The sequence below is a fragment of the Zophobas morio genome, unplaced genomic scaffold (assembly GCF_036711695.1).
Source record: "Zophobas morio isolate AGI-343-1 ecotype UQ-CSIRO unplaced genomic scaffold, CSIRO_AGI_Zmor_V1 ptg000024l, whole genome shotgun sequence".
NCBI lineage: Eukaryota > Metazoa > Arthropoda > Insecta > Coleoptera > Tenebrionidae > Zophobas > Zophobas morio.
In genome coordinates, this window is record NW_026972129.1 from 1,109,432 (window position 1) to 1,131,777 (window position 22,346).

At 32.6% G+C, this 22,346-nt stretch overlaps 2 protein-coding genes and 1 long non-coding RNA gene across 20 annotated transcripts in view; 2 read left to right on the top strand and 1 right to left on the bottom strand.

Annotated features, from left to right (window-relative positions):
- Window positions 1-22,346, bottom strand: part of Dscam2 (Down syndrome cell adhesion molecule 2) — a 956,598-nt gene that overhangs the window by 931,082 nt on the left and 3,170 nt on the right. The window lies entirely within an intron of this gene.
- LOC135134830 (uncharacterized) lies at window positions 14,952-15,149 on the top strand. Its single transcript, XR_010281389.1, has 2 exons — window positions 14,952-14,996; window positions 15,055-15,149. It is a non-coding gene; the product is annotated as an uncharacterized LOC135134830 (long non-coding RNA).
- LOC135135468 (uncharacterized) lies at window positions 18,270-21,367 on the top strand. Of its 3 annotated transcripts, none has more exons than XR_010281563.1 (6): window positions 18,270-18,642; window positions 18,699-19,119; window positions 19,178-19,279; window positions 19,330-19,653; window positions 19,769-21,186; window positions 21,243-21,367. XR_010281563.1 is itself a non-coding variant. In XM_064064527.1 (6 exons), the coding sequence occupies exons 5-6, from the start codon at window positions 19,575-19,577 to the stop codon at window positions 21,037-21,039; spliced, it is 1,350 nt and encodes a 449-aa protein (XP_063920597.1). In that variant the 5' UTR covers window positions 18,270-18,642; window positions 18,699-18,843; window positions 18,943-19,119; window positions 19,178-19,279; window positions 19,330-19,574; the 3' UTR covers window positions 21,040-21,217. The 3 variants fall into 3 exon arrangements, 2 of the variants coding, with proteins under 2 accessions (XP_063920597.1, XP_063920598.1); XM_064064527.1 differs by lacking the exon at window positions 21,243-21,367 and having other exon boundaries at window positions 18,699-18,843; window positions 18,943-19,119; window positions 19,769-21,217; XM_064064528.1 differs by lacking the exon at window positions 21,243-21,367 and having other exon boundaries at window positions 18,271-18,642; window positions 20,009-21,217.

Below are 22,346 nucleotides of genomic sequence, written 5' to 3' on the forward strand. Positions count from 1 at the left end.
TTTTTTCGCAGTAGATTTCAAAGCATTAGGTTTTGTAGTTCCTGAGTAAATCAATGAAATAAATTTACACATTCATTTTTTTTTGAGTCACCCGGTATATGCAAATTCAAATAATATGAATGGAATGATACATTACAAGTACAGAATCATCATTAGAGAGCGGAAAATATGCAGCAAAATTTTGGGAAATATGATCATATGATATGCATCAAATTTATGCAAATATGCAGTAACTTTCTTAATATATGCAGAGATATGCAGTTGCATATGCTCCAAAATTTAAAAAAAAAATCGTAATAACCGAACTAAATTTATTTACAAATTACAAAAACAGGTGTCCCGAGCATAAGTTTTATTACAAAAAATACATAAATCACATTGCAAAGTGTTTAATTAATTCTCACTAACACAAATCATATTTTTAAAGATAATATTATTATTTATTATTATTATTAAACAAGTGGTCAACAGGTCAAAACCCACTTACAGTCCAACAGTACAATAAGAATCAGCGATCCGCAGCTGAAAATCACTACGTCTCCAATTTGGAGACGGCATGATCCTTATCGAATAAAATAAGGTAAAAGATGTAGATTTAACAAAATGGACAAGTTTGGGAATAATCAAATCCTTTAACAGCACGTAAAGGGGCGAAGAAAAGGTCAATTTTATTGTGAATACAATTACCAATACACATTGTAAGCAATGGCGAAAATTTGGCAACATCTGTCCTTGAAGCCGTTAAATGAAATATTGCAGGGTGACGAGATATTATACTCCTAGGGCCCACATTAAAATGTAGTTGCTCTAAAATTAGGGAGCAATCAATGCAATTGTGTAAAAGTTTAAATAGAAAGACAGCATAGAATTTTTTACAAGTGTCCATAAAACTAGAAATATTGAAACGGTTCAAAAGACTAGACTGTGAAAAACCAATAGGGGGATAAACACCATCCTTGCGATAAGTCAGATATTTCAGAAATTAATAATAATATTGTTATACTAAAAAATAAATATGAACAGAACAAATTGAAAAATAATAGTAATCGACTATTTAATTACTATTTTGGTAACAGTTTATTTTTAAATATTTTTCGAAATATTCTAACAAAAAGTTTTTACGGTGATTCTAAAATATGCTTTTGTAAGTAGAAAAAGTGCGTACTAAGTCCACAGATGTATAAAAATCCTTACCGGTTTAGAGCAGGCGCCACAAAACAGAGTTTCTTCTTGAAGAATAAGTTCAGGAAAAGGTTTAATCCATAAGTTAATTAGAGTTATCGTCGACATATTGACACATTGTGTCACTTTAAATGCTTTCAATGCAAATTCACGATGAAAAATAATAGGGTAACGTCCCTTCGACCACCATAAAACATTCCATTAATACACTTAAGTAACGAACAAAAATATTGGGAATGAACGGTATTTCCAAAAGTAATTAGAGCCCGAATTTACCTGGAAGAATGGCTTAACACCCGGTGGTTTCTCCAAACTACCATAAAACCCAAACCTTTACTAGTTATTTGAAGCTCAGGACAATATTTGCAATATGATTAATGAAATTTCGTTTTTCTAGATAAATGCCGATAGAATGACTTTTTTTTTTCAAATTAGCACAAAAATTGATAAAAATGCGAAATATGCACCCGTTACGTGAAATATGCAGCAGAAGGCAAATATATGCAAATATGCAATTTTTTTATAGCTGTATTCATTTTTAATTAGCATGATTCGTTCACATATTTTAAATATCACGACTTATATGCAAAAAATAACGGATATGCAAATTTCATAAAATCCGCTCTCTACTCATCATATATTGTACTTTCTAGATAGGATTGATTCTGCAAACTTTTGAGCAGACGTCATCAGTTTTTTGGAGAAGATAACCAAATATATTTTGACTAAAAATTTATTATGCTCTTTATAAGTTTAAAATATCTGCAAGACTTCAAAACATTCGGTTCTGTAGTTCCTGATTAAATCAATAAAATACATTTACGCATTCATTATTTTTTTTGGGTCACCCTGTATATGCAAATCGAAAAAATTTGAACGGAATGATAAATCACAAGAAGAGACTTATCGTATTTTGTAAATTTTAGATTGGCTTTATTCAGCAAAATTTTGTGGTGGCGTCATAAATGTTTTAGGGGGGATGAGCAAATACATTTTGATCAAAAACTTACCATACTTATGATAACTTTAAAACATCTTCAAGATTTCAAAGCATTCGGTTCTGTAATTTCTGAGTAAATCAATAAAATAAATTTACGCATTCATTAATTTTTTTGAGTCATCCTGTATATGAAAATCCAAAAAATATGATTGAACCGATATATCACAAGTACAGACTCATCATATTTTGTACATTTAGGATTTATTCGGCAAACTTTTGAGCTGACGTCATCAAGTTTTTGGAAGGGATAACCAAATATATTTTGACTAAAGATTTATGATGCTCTTTATAGCCTTAAAACATCTGCAACATTTCAAAACATTCGGGTTAGCAGATTCAAAATTAAATTGCAAAATGTTGTTTTATAATTTTAATTTTTTTTCCTAAAATCTGGACGTTTCAGGTAAGAACTCAATTTGTGGTCGTATACTACATGTGTAGGACTATGTTATTTTATACTATTTAAAACCCATTTACTATGTACGATTTTGAAGTGACGTCATCGCATTAGTGGTGGGGATGATTAGACAAATTTTGGTTAGCGTTTTATCATCTACATGATATTCCCAATATATGTAAAAAATTTCACAACAATCGGTCCAGTACTTTCGGAGATTATCTGTCTAATAAAAATCCGGGACGGCAGACAGACGGACAGATGGACGGAAATGGGGCACCTATTTCTTCGCCTTCTAGGGGTCATGAAAGATCGAGAAAACGTAAAAGTAGAGAGTCGGCCGACGGACTCGATTACAATACTTCCTTTGCTTACGCTCGGGAAGTAAAAAGATTGAAATTAGCCAAATACACTGACGTCATCCGAGGTCATCAAGATGGCAGCGTTTGACAACTAGCCCGTTTTCTCATAAGAGTCAATGCTAATATTTTCGGAATTCATTTAAATTTGAGAGTGCGTCAACTATGTTTTTAAAGTTTGGTAAGTTTGTTACAGTTTCTAGACTGTGTAGATATTTGTAAAACGCACCATAACGTTTGAATATGCTTAAAAAATAATGTTTTCCATTGTGATGTACAGGTTAACTTCGCTGCATCTTATATTATTTGTTTTGCAAATTAATTCTTTGTTAATGTACATCAATGTTTTTTAAATACACTAGCATCTTAATATTATAATATTTTGTATTTTAGGAGAAAATGCCTAAATTTTGTGCTGTTGTGGGTTGCGCGAATCGAAGCACCAGAAATGCGGACAAATTTTATTTTCTTTTCCCAGCAATTAGCAACAATAAAGGTAAATATATACAGGATGGGGAAAAAGGCGGAAGTTTTGGTTAAAAGCCTTGAAACGAGTACAGTAGGAGTTAGATTTACAGTTTCTAATAAATTACTTCATTGGTGCTCTTTTAGGTAAACCTGCAGATTTGTCGGATGCGTATCACCCTGATTATGTTCCATCACAAAATTTAGGATATCAAAATAAATCCACTCATAATACTTGTAATGTTGAAAGACACAGTCGTTTAAAAAAGAGAAAACTGAATAAATGCCTCTAGACTTTTGAATGCACGAATTTCATTGTGGGTTATTTTACTTATTCCAAAAATAAAAAAGTTTAGAATGGTATTCTTTGTTATGGTAGGGACATCGTCTAAACACAAATTAAAATCACTTGCACTCATTTTATAAGGATCTACGCCGTTTAAATTGTTTAACTTTTGTACATATCTGTTTTTCTCTTTGATGGAAAGACATCGTACATAATCACTTAAATTATCTATACTTTAAAAACAAATCACACACCTTCACTTAAATCCGTCACATTAACCTCAAACGAAAATATTAATTTCCGATTTACCGCTTAAAACACACGGATGTATTTTGGGTGACGAGGAATTCAGACCAAAACAGCGTTCTGTATTTTTATTTTTATTATGTATTTTTAAACTCAAATCGCCAAAAAAAGCACCCTGATACACAGAAAAGATATGAAAGAAGCTATACTATTTCCAGCGATAGATTGGAAAATTTTGAATTCAAAATCGCCAATCGGAGAATCCAAAATATACTAACATTATACGGTTAAAGCTGTTAAAGAGTTGTAGTTTAAGTTGGCAACCAACGTTTCTTTTCCCGCGCAACGAATTTCCTACGCCTCTATGCCTGCGCCAGTCGGCCGGTTTCGTTTAACCTGTGTTTTGGACGATCAACTGATTGACGTTAATTTAAAATTTTGGTTCAAAAAGTTAAAAAGTGTGTTTTTTGCGTTTAGTGTTTGTGTTTTTTTACTTGCTTTGATTTGTTAGGTATGATATTATAGACCTTTGTGCTATTTTTTGTATAGTGGCTGAAGTTTGGACATTTTAGGTTAAGTTGTTTGTGTCAAAAAACGTTTCATATGGACCCCATGGAAAACATTACGAATAAAATTGATAATTACGCAAGAGTTTGTTGTTGATTTATTCTGTGCAATAATTATATACCATTATATATTGTAGCCCTCTTCAACCCGGTGCAATATGACTGTTGTTGACAACATCCTGGCACAGAAAATGATTGCCAATGCGTATTCTTTTATCAAGAAGGAAAATTTTAATTTAAGATTCCCTACAGAGGTTGTTACTTCAATATAAAGTACGTAATGTTATTCGAAGTGTATGTGCCAGTGTAGATAATATTGTCTGTTGCAAATAAATTGTATTATTATTAAAAGTAATTTTACGTAGTTTAACATTATTTTCAAATCTACTTATATTTCAAATAAAGCGCCTTTGGCACTACTTTTTATAGCGGTCTATTTGGTGACTTTTCTGTCAGCTAATCTATCGGTGGAAATACTATAGTCACATGTTTATTTTCTAGATAAATACCCACACTTTTAAATAAAATGCGAAAATGTTAACATTGTCACTTATGAAGTTTCACGGCGCTTGTCAAACGCTGAGTTCCCGCCACAGCGTGACGTCACGTGTTATTGGCTAATGGAGAATAGTACAAACCATTAATGTTGAAATGTGTCTGGAGTCTCAGTGGGACATCTGGATGTTATTTTCTATTTTTACTTCCCGAGCGTAAGCAAAGGAAGTATTGTAATCGAGTCCGTCGGCCAACTCTGTACTTTTACGTTTTCTCGATGTTTCATGACCCCTAGAATACGAAGAAATAGGTCTCCCACTTCCGTCTGTCTGTCCGTCTGTCCGTCTGTCCGTCTGTCTGCCGTCCCGGATTTTTATTAGACAGATAATCTCCGAAAGTACTGGTCCGATTGTTGTGAAATTTTGTATTTCTATTAGGAACTAGCTGACCCCGTGAACTTCGTTTCACCTACAATTTAATTTTTAATCTGCAAAACCGAATGCTTTGAAATCTTGCTGACGTTTTAAAATTATCGTATATGTTTATCCCACCCAAAAAATATGACGTCATCTCAAAATCGTTCCGAATAAAAAAATGTATAAAATATGATGAATATATACTTGTGATTTATCAGTGCACTAAAAGTTTTTGAATTTCTTATCCAGGCTTATTTTAATTCAAAATATATTTACTTATCCCCCCAAAAAAATTATGACGTCAGCCCAAAAATTTGGCAAATGAATCCTATCTAAAATGTTCAAAATAGGATAAGACTATACTTGTGATTTATCATTCCATTCATATTTTTTAGTTTTGCTTATAGGGGGTGACTCAAAAAAATTAATCACTGAGTCAATTTATTTTATTGATTGAATCAAGAATTGCAAGACTGAATTTTGAAATATTGCAGACGTTTGGAAGTTACTGTTTGACGTTTTTAGTCAAAATATATCTGTTTATCAAGCCCAAAAGCTTGATGACGTCATCTCAAGATTTTGCCGAATAAATCCTATCTAAAATGTGCAAAATATCATCAGTAAATTTTCGTAATTTATCATTGCATTCATATTTTTTGGATTTGCTTTTAGAGTGACTCAAAAAAATATTTGTATCAGTCACTTTATTATAGTAATAACTCAAGAGTTGCAGAAATGAATACTTTGAGATCTTGCAGACGTTTTAAAGTTATTGTAAGCATGGTAAATTGTTAAGAATATTTATTTATTCCCACCAAAAAATTGATGGAATGGCTCACTCGATTTTCGCAGATAATTTTGGGAATACAATACAGTTATTTTTAGTATTACACTGCACCAATCCAAGGTGGTATACATGTTGATCGTAAATGTTGATTAGGTCATCACAAAATTGTGTGAAGAAAAGACTAAACTCTAAAATGCTGAAGATGTTTCATTATACTTTTGGTGCGAAGGAAGTTCTGTCGAAACAACGTTCGATTAATTTTTTGACAATGGTTGATATAAATAAAACTCAGTAGATGGTCATACTCGAAATACGAAGTATCTACTCGAATATCATATCAAAGTTTTTCCAGGTGATGCTAATTATTCAGTAGGTAACAGCTGATGCTCAAGTAGCATCTCGATACAACAAAAAAGGAAAACAGTGACAGTGTTCAACCATCAAGGCAAAAATCGAGTCACCACAATATAAGTTAGTATGGGGTAGACACCTTGAGATGGGAATCTCTATGGCCAGTGTTAGAAAAAACGCACTGCACAATTTATGCATAAATAAAAGTTAATTACCTGAAAAGTTTTCGATATTCCCGCTCCTAATGTGTTTTTGAAACTGAATGCACCTTCTGACGACGTTCCACGTTCATGAAAGTCGCCATGTTTAGTTAAAATTCACTCTTACAACGATCCTACTCGTTTTCTAAGCTGCTTTACAGACAGCTCAATTATTTGCCACGCCGATGCTCATTTTTAGATTAAATGCTCACAAAACGCGTAGATGTTCAATTTGTGTCCGAGGAGATACAGTGTTTCCAAGCAGGTACTCAGTACATAGAGTAGATGTTCAGGTCTATAAGAGTAATAATGAAGTAGGTACTTCGTACTTCGAATATGAGTATCTCCTCAGTTTTATTCATACCACCCAATGTCTCGCTTCAATGTTTGATTATCTTGATTATGAGCACAACGCTGATCAACTTCCATATCCGAATTACCCATGAAATAAATCATTGCGGTTTGCACCTGAGGTAGTTCGTCGCACATTTGATTGACTTCGTGGACCTATGTCAGCTTGTCGTCTTCTCGGCATTGTAATGAACTTGATAAAACGACAGAATTATTTTCACAGTCAATCAAATCTGTAAATTTCGTCTCGAGAATTTTAAAATACTGAAAACTTCAAATTAAATCCTTGAATAACGGTAAATAGAATGGCAGATCAAAATTAATAACACACTTTCGCAATGTGTAACTAAATTCACTTTAACCAAGACTTTTCTTAAAATAAACGACGTTTTTTTTACGAAAAAACAAAAACGATTTGAAATGCAATATACGTTTCACAATCACACGGAAAAATTAGTTTTGTATGACACGTCAGTTAGAAGACAGGTCCGTCAGGAACGCCAACTATTGAAATTAATTCGAAGTGGCGATTCCCATACAAAATTTTTAGAATTTTTTTTTAGACATTTTCAGGCAATTTTTTAAATTTTTCTCTCCGTAAGAACCATCCTCGTACTTCAACGAATATCTTAAAACAAAAATTAGCCGAATCGGTTGAGTCGTTCTCGAGTTATGGGCTTAGCAACACATTTAGCGATCCATTTTTATTTATATAGATATAATGTAGATGGTAAAAGGCTAACCAAAATTTGTCTAATCATCCCCACCACTAATGCGATGACGTCACTTCAAAATTGTACATAGTAAATGGGTTTCAAATTGTATAAAATAACATAGTCCTACACATGTAGTTTACGACTCCGAATTGAGTTTTTATCCGAAACGTCCATATTTTTGGAGAAAAAATCAAAATTATAAAACAACATTTTGCAATTTAATTTTGAATCTGCTAACCCGAATGTTTTGAAATGTTGCAAATGTTTTAAGGCTATAAAGAGCATCATAAATCTTTAGTCAAAATATATTTGGTTATCCCCTCCAAAAACTTGATGACGTCAGCTCAAAAGTTTGCCGAATAAATCCTATCTAAAATGTACAATATATGATGGGTCTGTGCTTGTGATATATCACTCCATCCATATTTTTTGAATTTGCATATACAGGATAACTCAAAAAAATTTATGAATTCGTAAATTTATTTTATTGATTTACTCAGAAATTACAAAACCGAATGCTTTGAAATCTTGTTTTAAAGTTATCATAAGCATGGTAAGTTTTTGATAAAAATGTATTTGCTCATCCCCCCTAAAAAATTTATGACGTCACCACAAAATTTTGCTGAATAAATCCTATCTAAAATTTAGAAAATATCATGAGTCTCTTCTTGTCATTTATTATTCCATTCATTTTTTTTGGATTTGCATATACAGGGTGACTCAAAAAAAAATTAATGTGTAAATTTATTTCATTGATTTACTCAGGAACTACAAAACCTACTGCTTTGAAATCTACTGCGAAAAAAAAACATAATAGGCATGCAGTCGTCACGTTTCCGACAGCGAGGGTAGTACTGTCTAAACTCTTTAGACCAATTTTTTTTAATAATTACACTTAATAAATCAAAATGTATATCACAGGCCGCTGTTCTTAATAAACTGCAATCTAACAATGTTCAGGGTCCTGACGGCATACCGGCGTTTATTATTAAAGATTGTGCATCTGTTTTATCTGAACCATTGTCAATTCTTTTTAATTTAAGTATTTCTACTGAAACGTATCCACATTAATTGAATATTTCTAAGGTAATTCCAATATATAAGGGCAAAAGTCGTAGTGCTGTTGAAAACTACCGACCTGTTTCGATTATAAATAGCTTCAGTAAACTTTTTGAAACGATTATTATTTAGAATCAGTTAAATCCTCAAATTTCACATTCCATTTCACAGCATCAACATGGGTTCATCCAAGGTCGTTCTACGACTGCAAATCTTTTTGATATCACAGGGTTTATTGCAGTTTCCATTGACAACGGGTTACAAAGCGATGTTATAAATCTTGATTTCAGTCGGGCTTTTGATAGGTTGGACCATGGTGTTTTAATTAAAAAGCTATATTCTCGTGGTTTTACAACTAATTTGATTCATTTGTTTGCGTCGTATCTGCAAAGTAGGAAACAATATGTTCATTGTTTTGGAGACAATTCTGGCTTTATAAATGTTACATCGGGTGTGCCGCAGGGCTCTGTCCTAGGTCCTCTTCTTTTCTTACTGTTTGTTGATAACATAACTGCTGAGTTGAATGTAAGCTATTCTCTTTATGCAGACGATGTCAAAATATTTAACAATATTACTGCAGTAGAAGACTGCATTAAACTCCAGTTAAAGTTGAATAAAATTACAAGATGGTGTGATTTGAATAAGCTAGTATTAAACAAAGACAAGTGTCGTGCAATGTCATATTATTTGGAAAAGAGGATATTTTGTTAACTATGCGTTAGATGCAATTATGTTGAGCAGACCGGAAGCAGTTTCTGACCTTGGTGTTATTTTTGATCCCAAATCGTCATTTGCAAGCCACATTAATAAAATTATCTCTGATTGTATTTGTCTTGAAGACAGAGTGTATCCTCCAATTGATTTGCCTCAGCAGGATTCATCAAATAGATATAATTTTACCAGCTTTTTGAATACTTATAAAAGATTTTACATGGTTTTTCTATTTAAACTTCTTAACAATGGTGTAGATTATCACATCATAATCACAAATTACATTTAATGTGGGTTCGCGCAAATTTCCTGTCCCGTTATTATGATCTCGCACTGTGAGAGCAATACTCACGTAACTCAGAAACAGCATGTTTTGAGTAATAATGATTTAAAATTCCCAAGTTTTTATATATTATTTGTGTCTTAAATAGCAAAGGCTTCGAAATGCATTTTAGTCGTATTGTCAATCTATTATGAATCGTGTTTTTATTCCTTTAGAGTGGAACCTTCTACTCGTTATAGAAAACAAGAAATTTTGACTTACGTGACTATTGCACTGGTACACCATATCATATATTTTGGCTTTCCTGTTAATAAATTTAAGACAAAAGCAAACTAGCAAAACATTGTAATGAAAAAAATATAACAAAACACAAAACGATCACAGTATTAATCCATTCAACATCTACTATGGCTAAATTGTTATAATGTGTTATAATTTTATTTAATTCGTTTTTTTATTTATAATTGATTCAGTCCATCGTATTTTTTTACGTATTGCTAAAGGACCTTCATAAATATTGTTTAATCATTTTCATTTAAGTCTGATGCCGCCGTTGTCGTGATGTTCGGGAATTGATTGACTATTATTTCCTGATATACTTCCTTTCTATACGAAGTTACAATATTTCATCGGAATTTTTGACAAATTTTAATTTTTTTATTTCGCTCTAATTAACTTTCCTACCGTTCCTATTCAAAGAAAAATTGATTTCCATGTTTTCGGTCAATTCTTAACTATATCAGAAGGCATTGTGCATTTGTTGTGTTTAATTTGTAGGGGAAAGTCCCCTCATTCGGACCTAGTGGGACATTTTTTCAATTAAAACCAAAATGTAATAACTTATCTAGTGTTGAGCCATTAACTTTGACATGTTTTCAATGTTTGGTAATTTTTTTAGAATTTTTTGAAACATCCAAATTGGTTAAAAAAAATAATTTTTGAAGGTCTGCAAGTGGTCCAAAATAGGAGACTGGGTTCCTAAATTGGACCACTATATTCTTGAATTGGACCACCGGTTCTTAAATTGGACCTTCTTGGTAAAAATGCATGAAATGAACATAATTTTATTTAAAATGTGAAAAAAAACAATATTAAATTTTAAAAAATAATAACAAAAATAAACGTTTTAGAACTACATGTAAACTGAACAATACTGTTATAATTAGGTACAATAATCACATAAATAACGCTTTGTGCGCGATTCAGCTCCTGAACATGTTTCGTGAACTCATTTTTTGCATCCATTGCACTGAATCATGTCTTCCAACGTTGTTTCCTCGCAGAGGAAGCAGTTCCATTCTTGCACATTGGCCTCTATAATAACGTATTGTTTTGTATTTGGTATTTTGTCCTTACGCAAACCAAATGGACCTGCTTTGGGTTCATTAAGTTCATCAACAAATTTTCTCTTAGTCTTCTGGTTTTTCTTTTGTTCCAACTGTAAATCTGTAACATTTTCCCTGTTGAAACCCTTCGCCCGAGCCATGGATGTTTTTTCTGGTAATCGAAGTGATAGTTCGGGATGTCTTCTAATGAAATTGTAATACCATTTTTTTCCAGCACGTTGTAGAGTATTGTTAAATCTGTGGTATATTTTGTTTTTCTCCACCAATTGATATGCAAGGTTCATCACATCTCGTCTGGTGATTCCAAAAAAGCAAGCTTCTAACCTTAGGACGTGTTCCACTAAATCAGCTTCTAATTCGGCAGGCAACATTGTAATCACTCCGGCGCGTTTCGTACTGCCCTTAATGTGTTTGTTACTATCTGACAAACGTCTTTTAAATGTGGCTTTTGGCACATTAAATTGCCGACAACATTCGTTCAACCCTAGTTGATTTTTACGAAAAGCAGTTAGTGCGTTATCCATGTCCTCTTCGCTCCATTTATAATACTTCTTTTTTGCTTGTTTTTCGGCATCCATGTAGTATAAAATCATAGTTAATAGATTATAACAAGAAAATTTATTATTGGGCATTGTAATACGAAGTTCTAAAATTACGCGCCTAGATACTGTGACGTGATTGGTCAAATCGGGAGTTCCTTCAATTAGACCGGTCCAAATAAGGAGAATCTAATATGGTCCAATGTACGCGCTGGTACAAAATTTATTATTTTCTTGTGTTAAAACGCTATAACGAAATAAAACATATTTATTTCTAGGTTAGGTTCTTAATTTTATTACGCTTTGACCAATGTAGTCTTTGTGCACTGTATTTATGAAATAATTTAGGCTATATATCCTTACAAAAACCTGCGAAAAGTTGTATCACAATGGTAGCAAAATTTCTTTGCAATTTAACAAGCAGACACTTACCGCTACAGAATGGAATTTTGCACAACACTGCTTTGGCGCCAAATACTTTCGAATAATATGCACTAGATGTCGGCAACTATTCTAGATTTAAAAAAAATAGGGTGGTTCAATTCAGGCACTGGTCCAATAAGGGGGACTTTCCCCTACCTAAATTAGTGGGAGTATCAGATTATCAACATCGAGTGAAATCTCATAGCTTCATAGCTTACTTGCATTTCACTTATTTTTGAGATACGGCAGTCTTGCATTAAGTGCGCACGTAATTTTCGGAAATGCAATACAAACATTTTGATGAATTTGAGCATTACGCAACTATTGATAACCGTTTATACTTATATATACTAAAACTACATTAACTTTTTTATGCATTAATGATAAATTTAAGAATTCGGCAAATTTTGACTTACGTGAATATTGCTCTCACAGTGCGATCTGTTTTATTTGCCACTCCCGAGAACAGATATTGCCAAGTTTCTCTCTCGCTTAGAGAAGTACGTACTTTTGATTACAGTAAACTTTAGTATATTTTGGTTAGACTATAAAAAAATATTCTATAATTGGGGTCTCACCCTTTGCTTACGTTCAGGAAGTAAAAAATAACATTTTGCGAATTTGTATTCGATAAAACAAATGCAAGTGTACTATTTTAAAATTTATCAGGCCTATCATAACTTTAAAACATCTACAAAATTTAAAAACATTCGGTTTTGCAGATTCAAAATTAAATTGTAAAATGTTGTTTTATAATTTTGATTTTTTTTTCCAAAAATCTGAACCTTTCCGATAAAAACTCAATGCGGCATCATAAACTATATATGTGTAGGACTATGTAATTTTATACAATTTAAAATCAATTTACTATGTACAATTTAGAAATGACGTCATCACATTACTGATGGGGATGAGTAGACAAATTTTGGTTAGCGTTTTACCATATACATGTATTCCAAATATAAATACAAAATTTGACAACAATCTGCTCAGTACTTTCGGAGATTATCTGTCTAATAAAAATCCGGGACGGGAGACGGACGGACAGACAAACGGAAACGGGAGACTTATTTCTTCGTACTGTAGGGATCATGAAAGGGCGAGAAAACGTAAAAGTAGAGAATCGGTCCGCGGAATCGATTACCATACTTCCTTCGCTTACACTTGGACAGTAATAATTATCTTGAGATTATAAAATTTATATTTAAGTACATGGCAACTAATTTCATTAAAGTATGTGTAACTATAAATAGAAAAAATTCTGTAACTGCATAATCATAGAAAATAGGAACATAGGAACATATGAATATGTCAAATTGCATTATTTTGATTATTTTTGGAAAAAATAATGAAAAAAATTTAATTTAGAGATTTAGAAAGAAAACATAAGTTTTTTGGAGACAAAACAGATTTCTTCCAATAATCATTCATCCATAACGTTAAAAATTTGAAAGTAAAAAATTGGTCCAAGGCTATTTCTACATTCTTAACTTCCCTCGCTCTTGAAGTACAGTTCAACAAATCCCGTGTCTTCGAAAAATTATAAAATCTGATTTTGCGATTTTTGTTGTATGATAATTGATAACCTTTCTAAAATAAGATCCAGTCACAGCATAGATAACAATCAGTAGAGACAGCTCGTGTCGGCGCCTTTGTTCTTTCTGACCCGAATTTTAAGCCGTCATGGGTGGTCGTTGCCTAAACTATTCCTAGATGTCGCCACCCAATTTAAAAAGTATCACTTCATTTACAATTTCAAAAATTGATTCGTGTACGCAATTTATTGCAAACTGTCTAGTTTGCTCAAATCGTATAATCGTGAATCGCAATAAGAAAAAAGAAAAGTCCATATTTAATTTATAAACACGATGATTTGTTACAGTTTTTATTTTATTCATAACCACCGTTGTTGTTCGTTTGCGACGACTTTTTAAACAAAAAATGTGTTATGTTTACTATCTTTTCCAAGAATTCCAAACACGAGGGAGAGAATAAGACGCACAACAGGGATCCGGTATGAAAATTCATCGGACAAAGATTTTACCTTTTATTGTGAAAATTACATTTTTATTTTGTTTAAAAAATGTGTTATGTTTACTATCTTTTCCAAGAATTCCAAACACGAGGGAGAGAATAAGACGCACAACAGGGATCCGCTATGAAAATTCATCGGACAAAGATTTTACCTTTTATTGTGAAAATTACATTTTTATACTATTTGTACAATTCTACCGGAAAAGCAGTCTTAAACAAGCAAAACTGGCAAAAATATTGTAACAAAACTGCCAAATTTCAAATATTTTAGACTATAGCCACTAGATTACATATGTAATCTAGTGGCTATATTTTAGACTAAAGTCCCTAGATAACCAAAGTACCGCAATTGAATGTTTCAATGTGTTAGAGAGAGAACGTATATTTCGGACACAATATGGCGACCGACAAACGTCAATGTTAATTGTCAAACGCTCTTTAACGCATCACCTCGTGGCGTAAGTCCTGTTTTGCAAAGTTGTTTGTGTTTTTTGTAAAGTTGTTTGTGTTTTTTGCAAAGTTGTTTGTGTTTTTTGTAAAGTTGTTTGTGTTTTTTTGTGGTGTTTTATGACTTTTATTTTAAAATGCCAAGTTGTTCTGTTCCTTTGTGTAAAAATAAAAGCCGATTGTTTCGTCTTCCGACAGGTAGGTTACAACTAAGTTTTCAATTGAGTTTTCTCAACTAATTTAAATTGTTGCAGGTGTTAGTAATAGGTCTAGAAGAGAGATGTGGGAGAATTTAACAGGCCGGGACGATTTGAACGACAACTCCAGAATTTGCGAAGTAATTTGCTAAAGCTTGAATATGTAATTGCACAATGTTAAATACTATTTACTTTTAGTTACATTTTTCTGAACAACAATTCGAAGCAAAGCGAGCAGATGGAAGGAAACTATTGCGGCCGAAATTTTGTTAATAAACTGGTATTGCAAGGTTTCTCATCTATATTTTTTACTCACCCCTTATGTTTATCAATGGCATTTAAGTGCACTGAACAAATAACGCTTAAACATAAATAAATGTTTATTTGAAAAAAATCTACATTTACGCTTTGTACGCGAGTATCGAGTCCGTTAATTTTTATTTATTTATTTTGAATTTGGCGCGGACACAATATGGCGCCCAATTGCGGTACTTTATATATCTAGTGACTTTATTTTAGACGTCAGTTGGGCGCCCTCATTCGGTCATAATGCGAACGACCACCAACGAAAACGGGTCACGAAAAACGGCGAGCCGTCTCTACTGATTGATATCTATGCTGTGATCCAGTGGCGTAAATGACACTCTGCAACCCCTGCGCTGCGGGGGCGCAAATTCCAAGGGGACGCGGTCCGTGACATACGGACAAAATGAACTATATTCAAAGCAGATAACCAACAGAAACGAGTGTATTATTATCGGTGTACCTGTTTAACTTCGATTGTTTATACACTGCTTTTCAAAAAAATTGCAACAAAGAGTAGCAGTGAAAATACGTTCGCCAGTTACTCGTTGGCACCCACTGCCCCTACGACATGCTCTGAGCCCCTCATTTACCACGCCCTAAATATTCGCTGCATATTCGTAAAATTATAGCCACTAGATTACATATAGTACCGACACCTGGTCTCCTGGCTGGACCCAAATTGTGTTGGTTGCACTGAAGTAACTAAATGTCAGAAATATATTTCATGTTTTGGTTGTGTTTTGTGTTGTCTACCCTGACGTAAACAACGTAGCACCACAGCATAGATATCAATCAGTAGAGACGGCTCGCCGTTTTTCGTGACCCGTTTTCGTTGGTGGTCGTTCGCATTATGACCGAATGAGGGCGCCCAACTGACGTCTAAAATATTTGAAATTTGGCAGTTTTGTTACAATATTTTTGCCAGTTTTGCTTGTTTAAGACTGCTTTTCCGGTAGAATTGTACAAATAGTATAAAAATGTAATTTTCACAATAAAAGGTAAAATCTTTGTCCGATGAATTTTCATACCGGATCCCTGTTGTGCGTCTTATTCTCTCCCTCGTGTTTGGAATTCTTGGAAAAGATAGTAAACATAACACATTTTTTGTTTAAAAAGTCGTCGCAAACGAACAACAACGGTGGTTATGAATAAAATAAAAACTGTAACAAATCATCGTGTTTATAAATTAAATATGGACTTTTCTTTTTTCTTATTGCGATTCACGATTATACGATTTGAGCAAACTAGACAGTTTGCAATAAATTGCGTACACGAATCAATTTTTGAAATTGTAAATGAAGTGATACTTTTTAAATTGGGTGGCGACATCTAGGAATAGTTTAGGCAACGACCACCCATGACGGCTTAAAATTCGGGTCAGAAAGAACAAAGGCGCCGACACGAGCTGTCTCTACTGATTGTTATCTATGCTGTGGTAGCACAAAGAGTTGTTAAAACTCAAAACGCCATTTTGTTGTTTATTGCAAGTTTGTGTGTTGTGTTGTTCGTGTAAAATCATACAAACTGAATTCACTAACGGTTCCAACATCACAAATGTTTCATATTTTTGTGAAGATGGAAAAAGTATTTCGAAACAGTTTACATCTTCTAAATAACAATAATATTAAAAATGATCAAATATGCAGTATTGTACTCGACAGTTTAGAAAAAACAATGTTTTGTACCTGCGGCAATAACATAATTGAAAATATTGTTAAATTATATATAAGAAGTAGGGTGTATTTTAATGTAAAAAAACATAACCAAAATAACAGAACAATAGTGTACAGTTCAAAGTCTATGAATAAAAATACTAGGAGATACATATACTTTTTTTTTTGTCCCATTTTCTTGGAGAGATTCATATACTACGAAAAAATGTTTCCCGTTGTATGTGTCAAATTTTAATTTTACACAATTTTTAATTTAAAAGAGGCGCCATTTTTCGTCTGGATTTTAAGTTGGCAGCACTAGTGGGACCAGTTAGTGACCCGATGTCGGTAGTAGTGTACTAGTGGCTATAGTAAAATTGTCGAAGTATTTTAACCCATTCTTCTTGCAACTTCACGGTACGACAAACCAGCCTCTCGCATACCCACAATTCTACCTCTATCAAAGGCGCCCAATTTCTTCAAATTTAACATAATTTCGCACCGGTGTCATTTTCTTGCATAAAGTGACACAACTGACAAACAACCATAAAAACAAAATGTAAAGTTTGTTAAAAAAAAAAAGATAAAAATGTTAACTTCTTCGCCAAGAAAAACAAGACAAATATTCCAAAGCGTGCGTTGTTTACCACCATATTTCCATCATCTTTTCCGGAGAACATGGTGCTTCGATGGGTGCATATAAGTCATTAAAAAAGATACGTTTTCTAAGTGTTGCATTTTTTTAAAAGGCAGTGTATAAATATCACGTAGAAATCTATTTGATTTGAATGAGTTATCTCCTCAAAACATAGGACTAAAATTAGTAAATAAGCCACAATGGATCAAAATCTTTTGAATATGACTATTATAATAATTATTATTTTATCATAATTAAATTAAGACGTGTGTATTCTCCTTAAATCATATAATAAATAGATACCAACACGCCATGTACTTTCCCCAGGAGAGCCTGTGACGACATCATCATGTCACACATCTCTCTTCTACATAGAAGGATTATAATGCAGCTATCCTTGCCTATTTCACTATTTGAATTTTGCGCGCCTAAATTTTAGGAAGTGTGTCTAAACTGACTTCGTACGAACGATGTTGACAGCTTGATTTTATAAATAATTCACGGTAGATAACGAAAGGAATAGTAAATTATTGGGCAGAATTGTGATTCGTTATGATTAGATCACTAAAAATAGTATCTTTGTTCTGAATTCTAAAATTGTTTTTCTTATAAGAACTCGAAAGACAGGTTAAAAAAACATCTGTCAAAAGCGATTTGTTGCGCTGGTGCGGTACAAGGACGGAAGTGAAATAGACATATACAGATGCAATGCATATAACAAAGATGAAGATGTGGTGATCACTCAAGAATAACATTATAATACTCCCCTTGACGTAGAAAACGACAACAGATAGCTTCATGTCTAGTCACAGCCAGGCTATGAAAGTATCAGCTGTTCCCATAAGAAATACAGGATACGGTAAATCTCACCCGTAGCTGACAGCTAGTGATACCAATAGTAAAATAAACGGTGGTGTAAAAACAAAATGTTACTAGTTTCGCGAAGTGGCGCTAAATTTCGCGCCTTTGCGTGAATGGTGTTTGGTGTCAATGGTGTATAACCTACCACCTACCACCCCACACATCGCCCTATGCTATCACTATAAAATTTATATTATTGCATCTGTGTTAACTTCAGGTTAATTGTTATAGTCAGGTGCTTTCGTGTTGTATTACACAATTTTGTTTGTGTTGTAATACACAATAATAGTTTACGATATAAGTGAAGTTAATAAATATACATTACTGCAGGTATGTGATATAATATAATTAATTTCAAGATTTTTAACTTATGTTTATAACAATAGATCTAGGAGTGGATTGTTACTGGTAAAGGGATGGATGCCACGAATAATATCATTAAATGTCTTGTGTGTGACAAAACATTTGTGTGCAACTCTTCCAAAAATCAACACATGCGAAAGTTTCACCAAATTATAGGAACAAGTAAAGGTAAGAAAAATAACATATCTTGTATATTATGTTCTAGGGAAAAACAAGTCCAAAAAGTTTTTGGTACTTATCTGGAATTAACAAAGCACTTTGAGGAAGAACATCACATCCAAACAGAAGAGGAAGTCATTAAGTGCAGTAATGTTGAAGAATTTAACAAGTGGATGCTCATTCAAAGAAAAAGTGTCAGATATACTATTAGAAGAAAAAATAATTGTTCAAATTCTAAAACTAATAGGAGAATTGTTTATTATGATTGTAATAGAAGTAATAATGGTCAGTATGATTACTTAAATGATGCTGATCATTTAACATTTAAAGTTTATTTCTGAAGGCTATGAAAGTAAAGCAGTTGCAAAATTTCCAAAAGCTGGAGGCAACATTAAAATAAAGGGAACTTGTCCATCACGAATAATAGCAAATTTTGAGGAAGATGGTAATACATATTATTTTGAAAAATCTTCAAATTTTCATATTTTTTTGCAGGAACAGTAACAGTGAAATACATTAAGTCCCATATTGGACATGAAGAAGATCTTAGATGTTAGAGGTTAACACAAATTGAAAGGCAAGAAATAAAAAATAAATTACAAACAGGGGTTAATAAGAAGAGATTAGTAGAAGATGCAAGGCAGTTAGAAGGCAACAAAATTACAAGACTTAATTTATTAACAAAACAAGATATAAACAATATTGAAAGAAATATAAAAAAAAAACGAGATGCTAATGATATGATTGCAACTGCAATAAAAGTTACAAATGAGTGGAATAGTGATGGAAAAAATTATGGTTTTTTATTTAAACAACAAGGTAACATTTTATTAATGTCATGGGTAAAGTGTATATTAAATTTAATGTAGAGAGTGTAGTAGTTAGCAGCATGGTTTTGAGTTGGTGTTGGGTGTTTGCTTAGCTTATTTTCTAGGGGAAGAGGCACATGCTTATTTAAGAAAAGATGATTTTGCGGTTGGGTTTATGAATTCGGTGATGGAGCATAAATTAAAAGTCCACAAAGATATAATTTATATAGATGGGACACATAATACAAATAATCGAGGATGGGAGTTAACTACACTTTTAGTGAAAGATGACAGGGGTGTTGGTTTTCCTGTTGCATTTTTAGTTTCAAATAGGAGAGATCAGCTAATATATGAAGTATTTTTAGATGCAATGAAAAATAGATTAGATGAAGATATAGAACCAACTTACTTTATGTCAGATGACGACCCCAAATATTATAATTCATGGGTTAAAGTGATGAAGAATAGACCAAGAAAATTGTTGTGTTCGTGGCATGTGATAAAGAATTGGAATATCCAGGGAAGATCCAAAATTAAGAATCCAGAAATAAGAAAATCTATGAAAACTGATATGGGAAAAATTTTGAGGGAGACTAATGAAAATCGATTTGCAACGCTGAGTGAAATTTACATGAAGAAATTAGCAGAAGCAGATGAAATAGAATGTTTAAATTATTTAAAAAAGAATTATTTTCAGAGTGAAGAGCGAATAAAATCATGGGCCTATTGTTTTCGGATCAACTCAGGAATCAACACTAATATGGCAATAGAGAGTTTACACAAATTTATAAAATATTATGAACTTAATAAAAGAAGATGTAACACCATTGAAAATTTATTGGATATTTTGGACAAAGTGGTTGAAGATAAGACATGGACTAGAGTAGTGGAGTTGCATAGACCTAGTTCTAATAGTTATCAGCAAAGAATGGTCAGGGAAAGTCACAGAAAAGCAGAGAGTATTGAAAATAATGTGGAAGAAGTGGGATTTGGTGAATTTTTGGTGAAATCTCTAAATTCTAATTTAAATTACAGAGTTGCCTATGGTGATCGTTTGTGTAAAAGTGACTGTAAACACATGTATTGTACAATATGTGAAATTTGTTTTCATCAGTACACATGTCAGTGTCCACAATTTTCAGTTAAACACATTACTTGCAAACATGTGCACATGGTTGCTTTGTATGAAAGGAAGAAGAACGAATGCATGTTAGGGAGACATAATACGCCTGTTGTAGTAGCAGAAGATCGTAACTACTGTCAAAGTGCCAAGAATGAAGAAATTAACTCTTTTATTGAAGAACAACAAGAAAAATCTACTAGTGATGGTACAATGGATGATGAAACTTTAAAAAAAATTCCCAAGAAACAATTTTCTATCAAATTAGAGGTTTAGGTATGGAGGACTATAAAGATTTTGTGACACAATTTCAAGAGTGGATGAAGAAAATAGATATGAAAAATACATCAAGGAAAAGAAAAATTGACAATAAACAGACATACTATCCTGTGAAAAAAAGTAAAAATTCTACTGCTGAGTGAAGTATTAAGCCTATTTTGCTAAACGTTATAACAAGTGTTTAAGTTTTAAAATTGTAGATGATTTGTGGAATTGGAAGACCAATGTAGCCTTTACTTGATTCATGTGAATCATTTTATAGTTATTATATATATACTTATTAGATTATAAATTACACCCCCTAACTTTACCCATCTGAGTGTTGCATTTTACATCACATAGTTTTTAGGTTTTTATAAAATAATAATAAAATATAATAAACATATTTTTTATTATATTGCTGCTGTTTTTATTGAAGGGATGTAGTTATCTTTTCATAATAACTATTCTTATTGTATCGAAAAATTGAACAAATACAAAATATAAAATTAAAAAAGTGCTAGCCTGAGCTTAAGTCTATCTCCTTTTAATATGAACACGTTTTTCTCAAAAAAAATTAATCAAATTACTATTCTTTGTCATGAAAAACTTAACATTTACATTAAAATATACCTAACATTTCTAAACGAGTGAGGTGTTAGTGTTTATAAACACCTTTTACTTTGAACTTCCCGCGTAGATAATTTGTCTCCTTTTGTTAGGGACATGCATAGTTAGTAACATCACCAAATGCCTGTGCATTATGTTGGCAACCATAGATGGTAGATTCGGGTGAGAATTACCGTATCCTAAGAAATACATGGGGAGCTTACGGAACGACATAGAGGTCATTAGCGTCTCTAAAGGTGTTCCGACCTTGAAGAACATTGTTTCTTTTTCATTTTAAGGTTTTCGGTGATCGTTTTGTCTGGTTTTGTCAACAAGAAATGTCATATTAATTACGGGATCATATGGGATGTTGGGTTATGAGGTTAAAAACAAACATAAAATTTATTTTAACAAAGTAATAGATACTTACGACAGTCTTACGATACACGTAAAAACACTATAAAATTACAGGCTAAAGAGGTCAACAAACTGCAGGTTAAATTTTAGTGTGTAAAAAATTCTAACTCTAATAAAAAGTGAAACGAGATAATCAAAAGGAAAGTCTTTGCAGGGGTGGTGGAATGTTATTTTTTATGGTTAATTTTTTAACCGCAAACCAGTTAACGATTACAGTGGATAAATTGGGAAAAACTCACAAAATGTATTACCCATTACCGGAGTATAAAATGCAAAATGTTCAGGTGGCATCATTAAAT

What these genes read in the sequence shown, in the direction of transcription:
- LOC135135468 (XM_064064527.1), top strand. Translation starts at nt 19,575, where the DNA reads ATGATTGCAACTGCAATAAAAGTTACAAATGAGTGGAATAGTGATGGA. An exon ending in TTTTTTATTTAAACAACAAG is followed by an intron (nt 19,654 to 19,768) that starts GTAACATTTTAT and finishes CTTATTTTCTAG; the next exon opens with GGGAAGAGGCACATGCTTAT.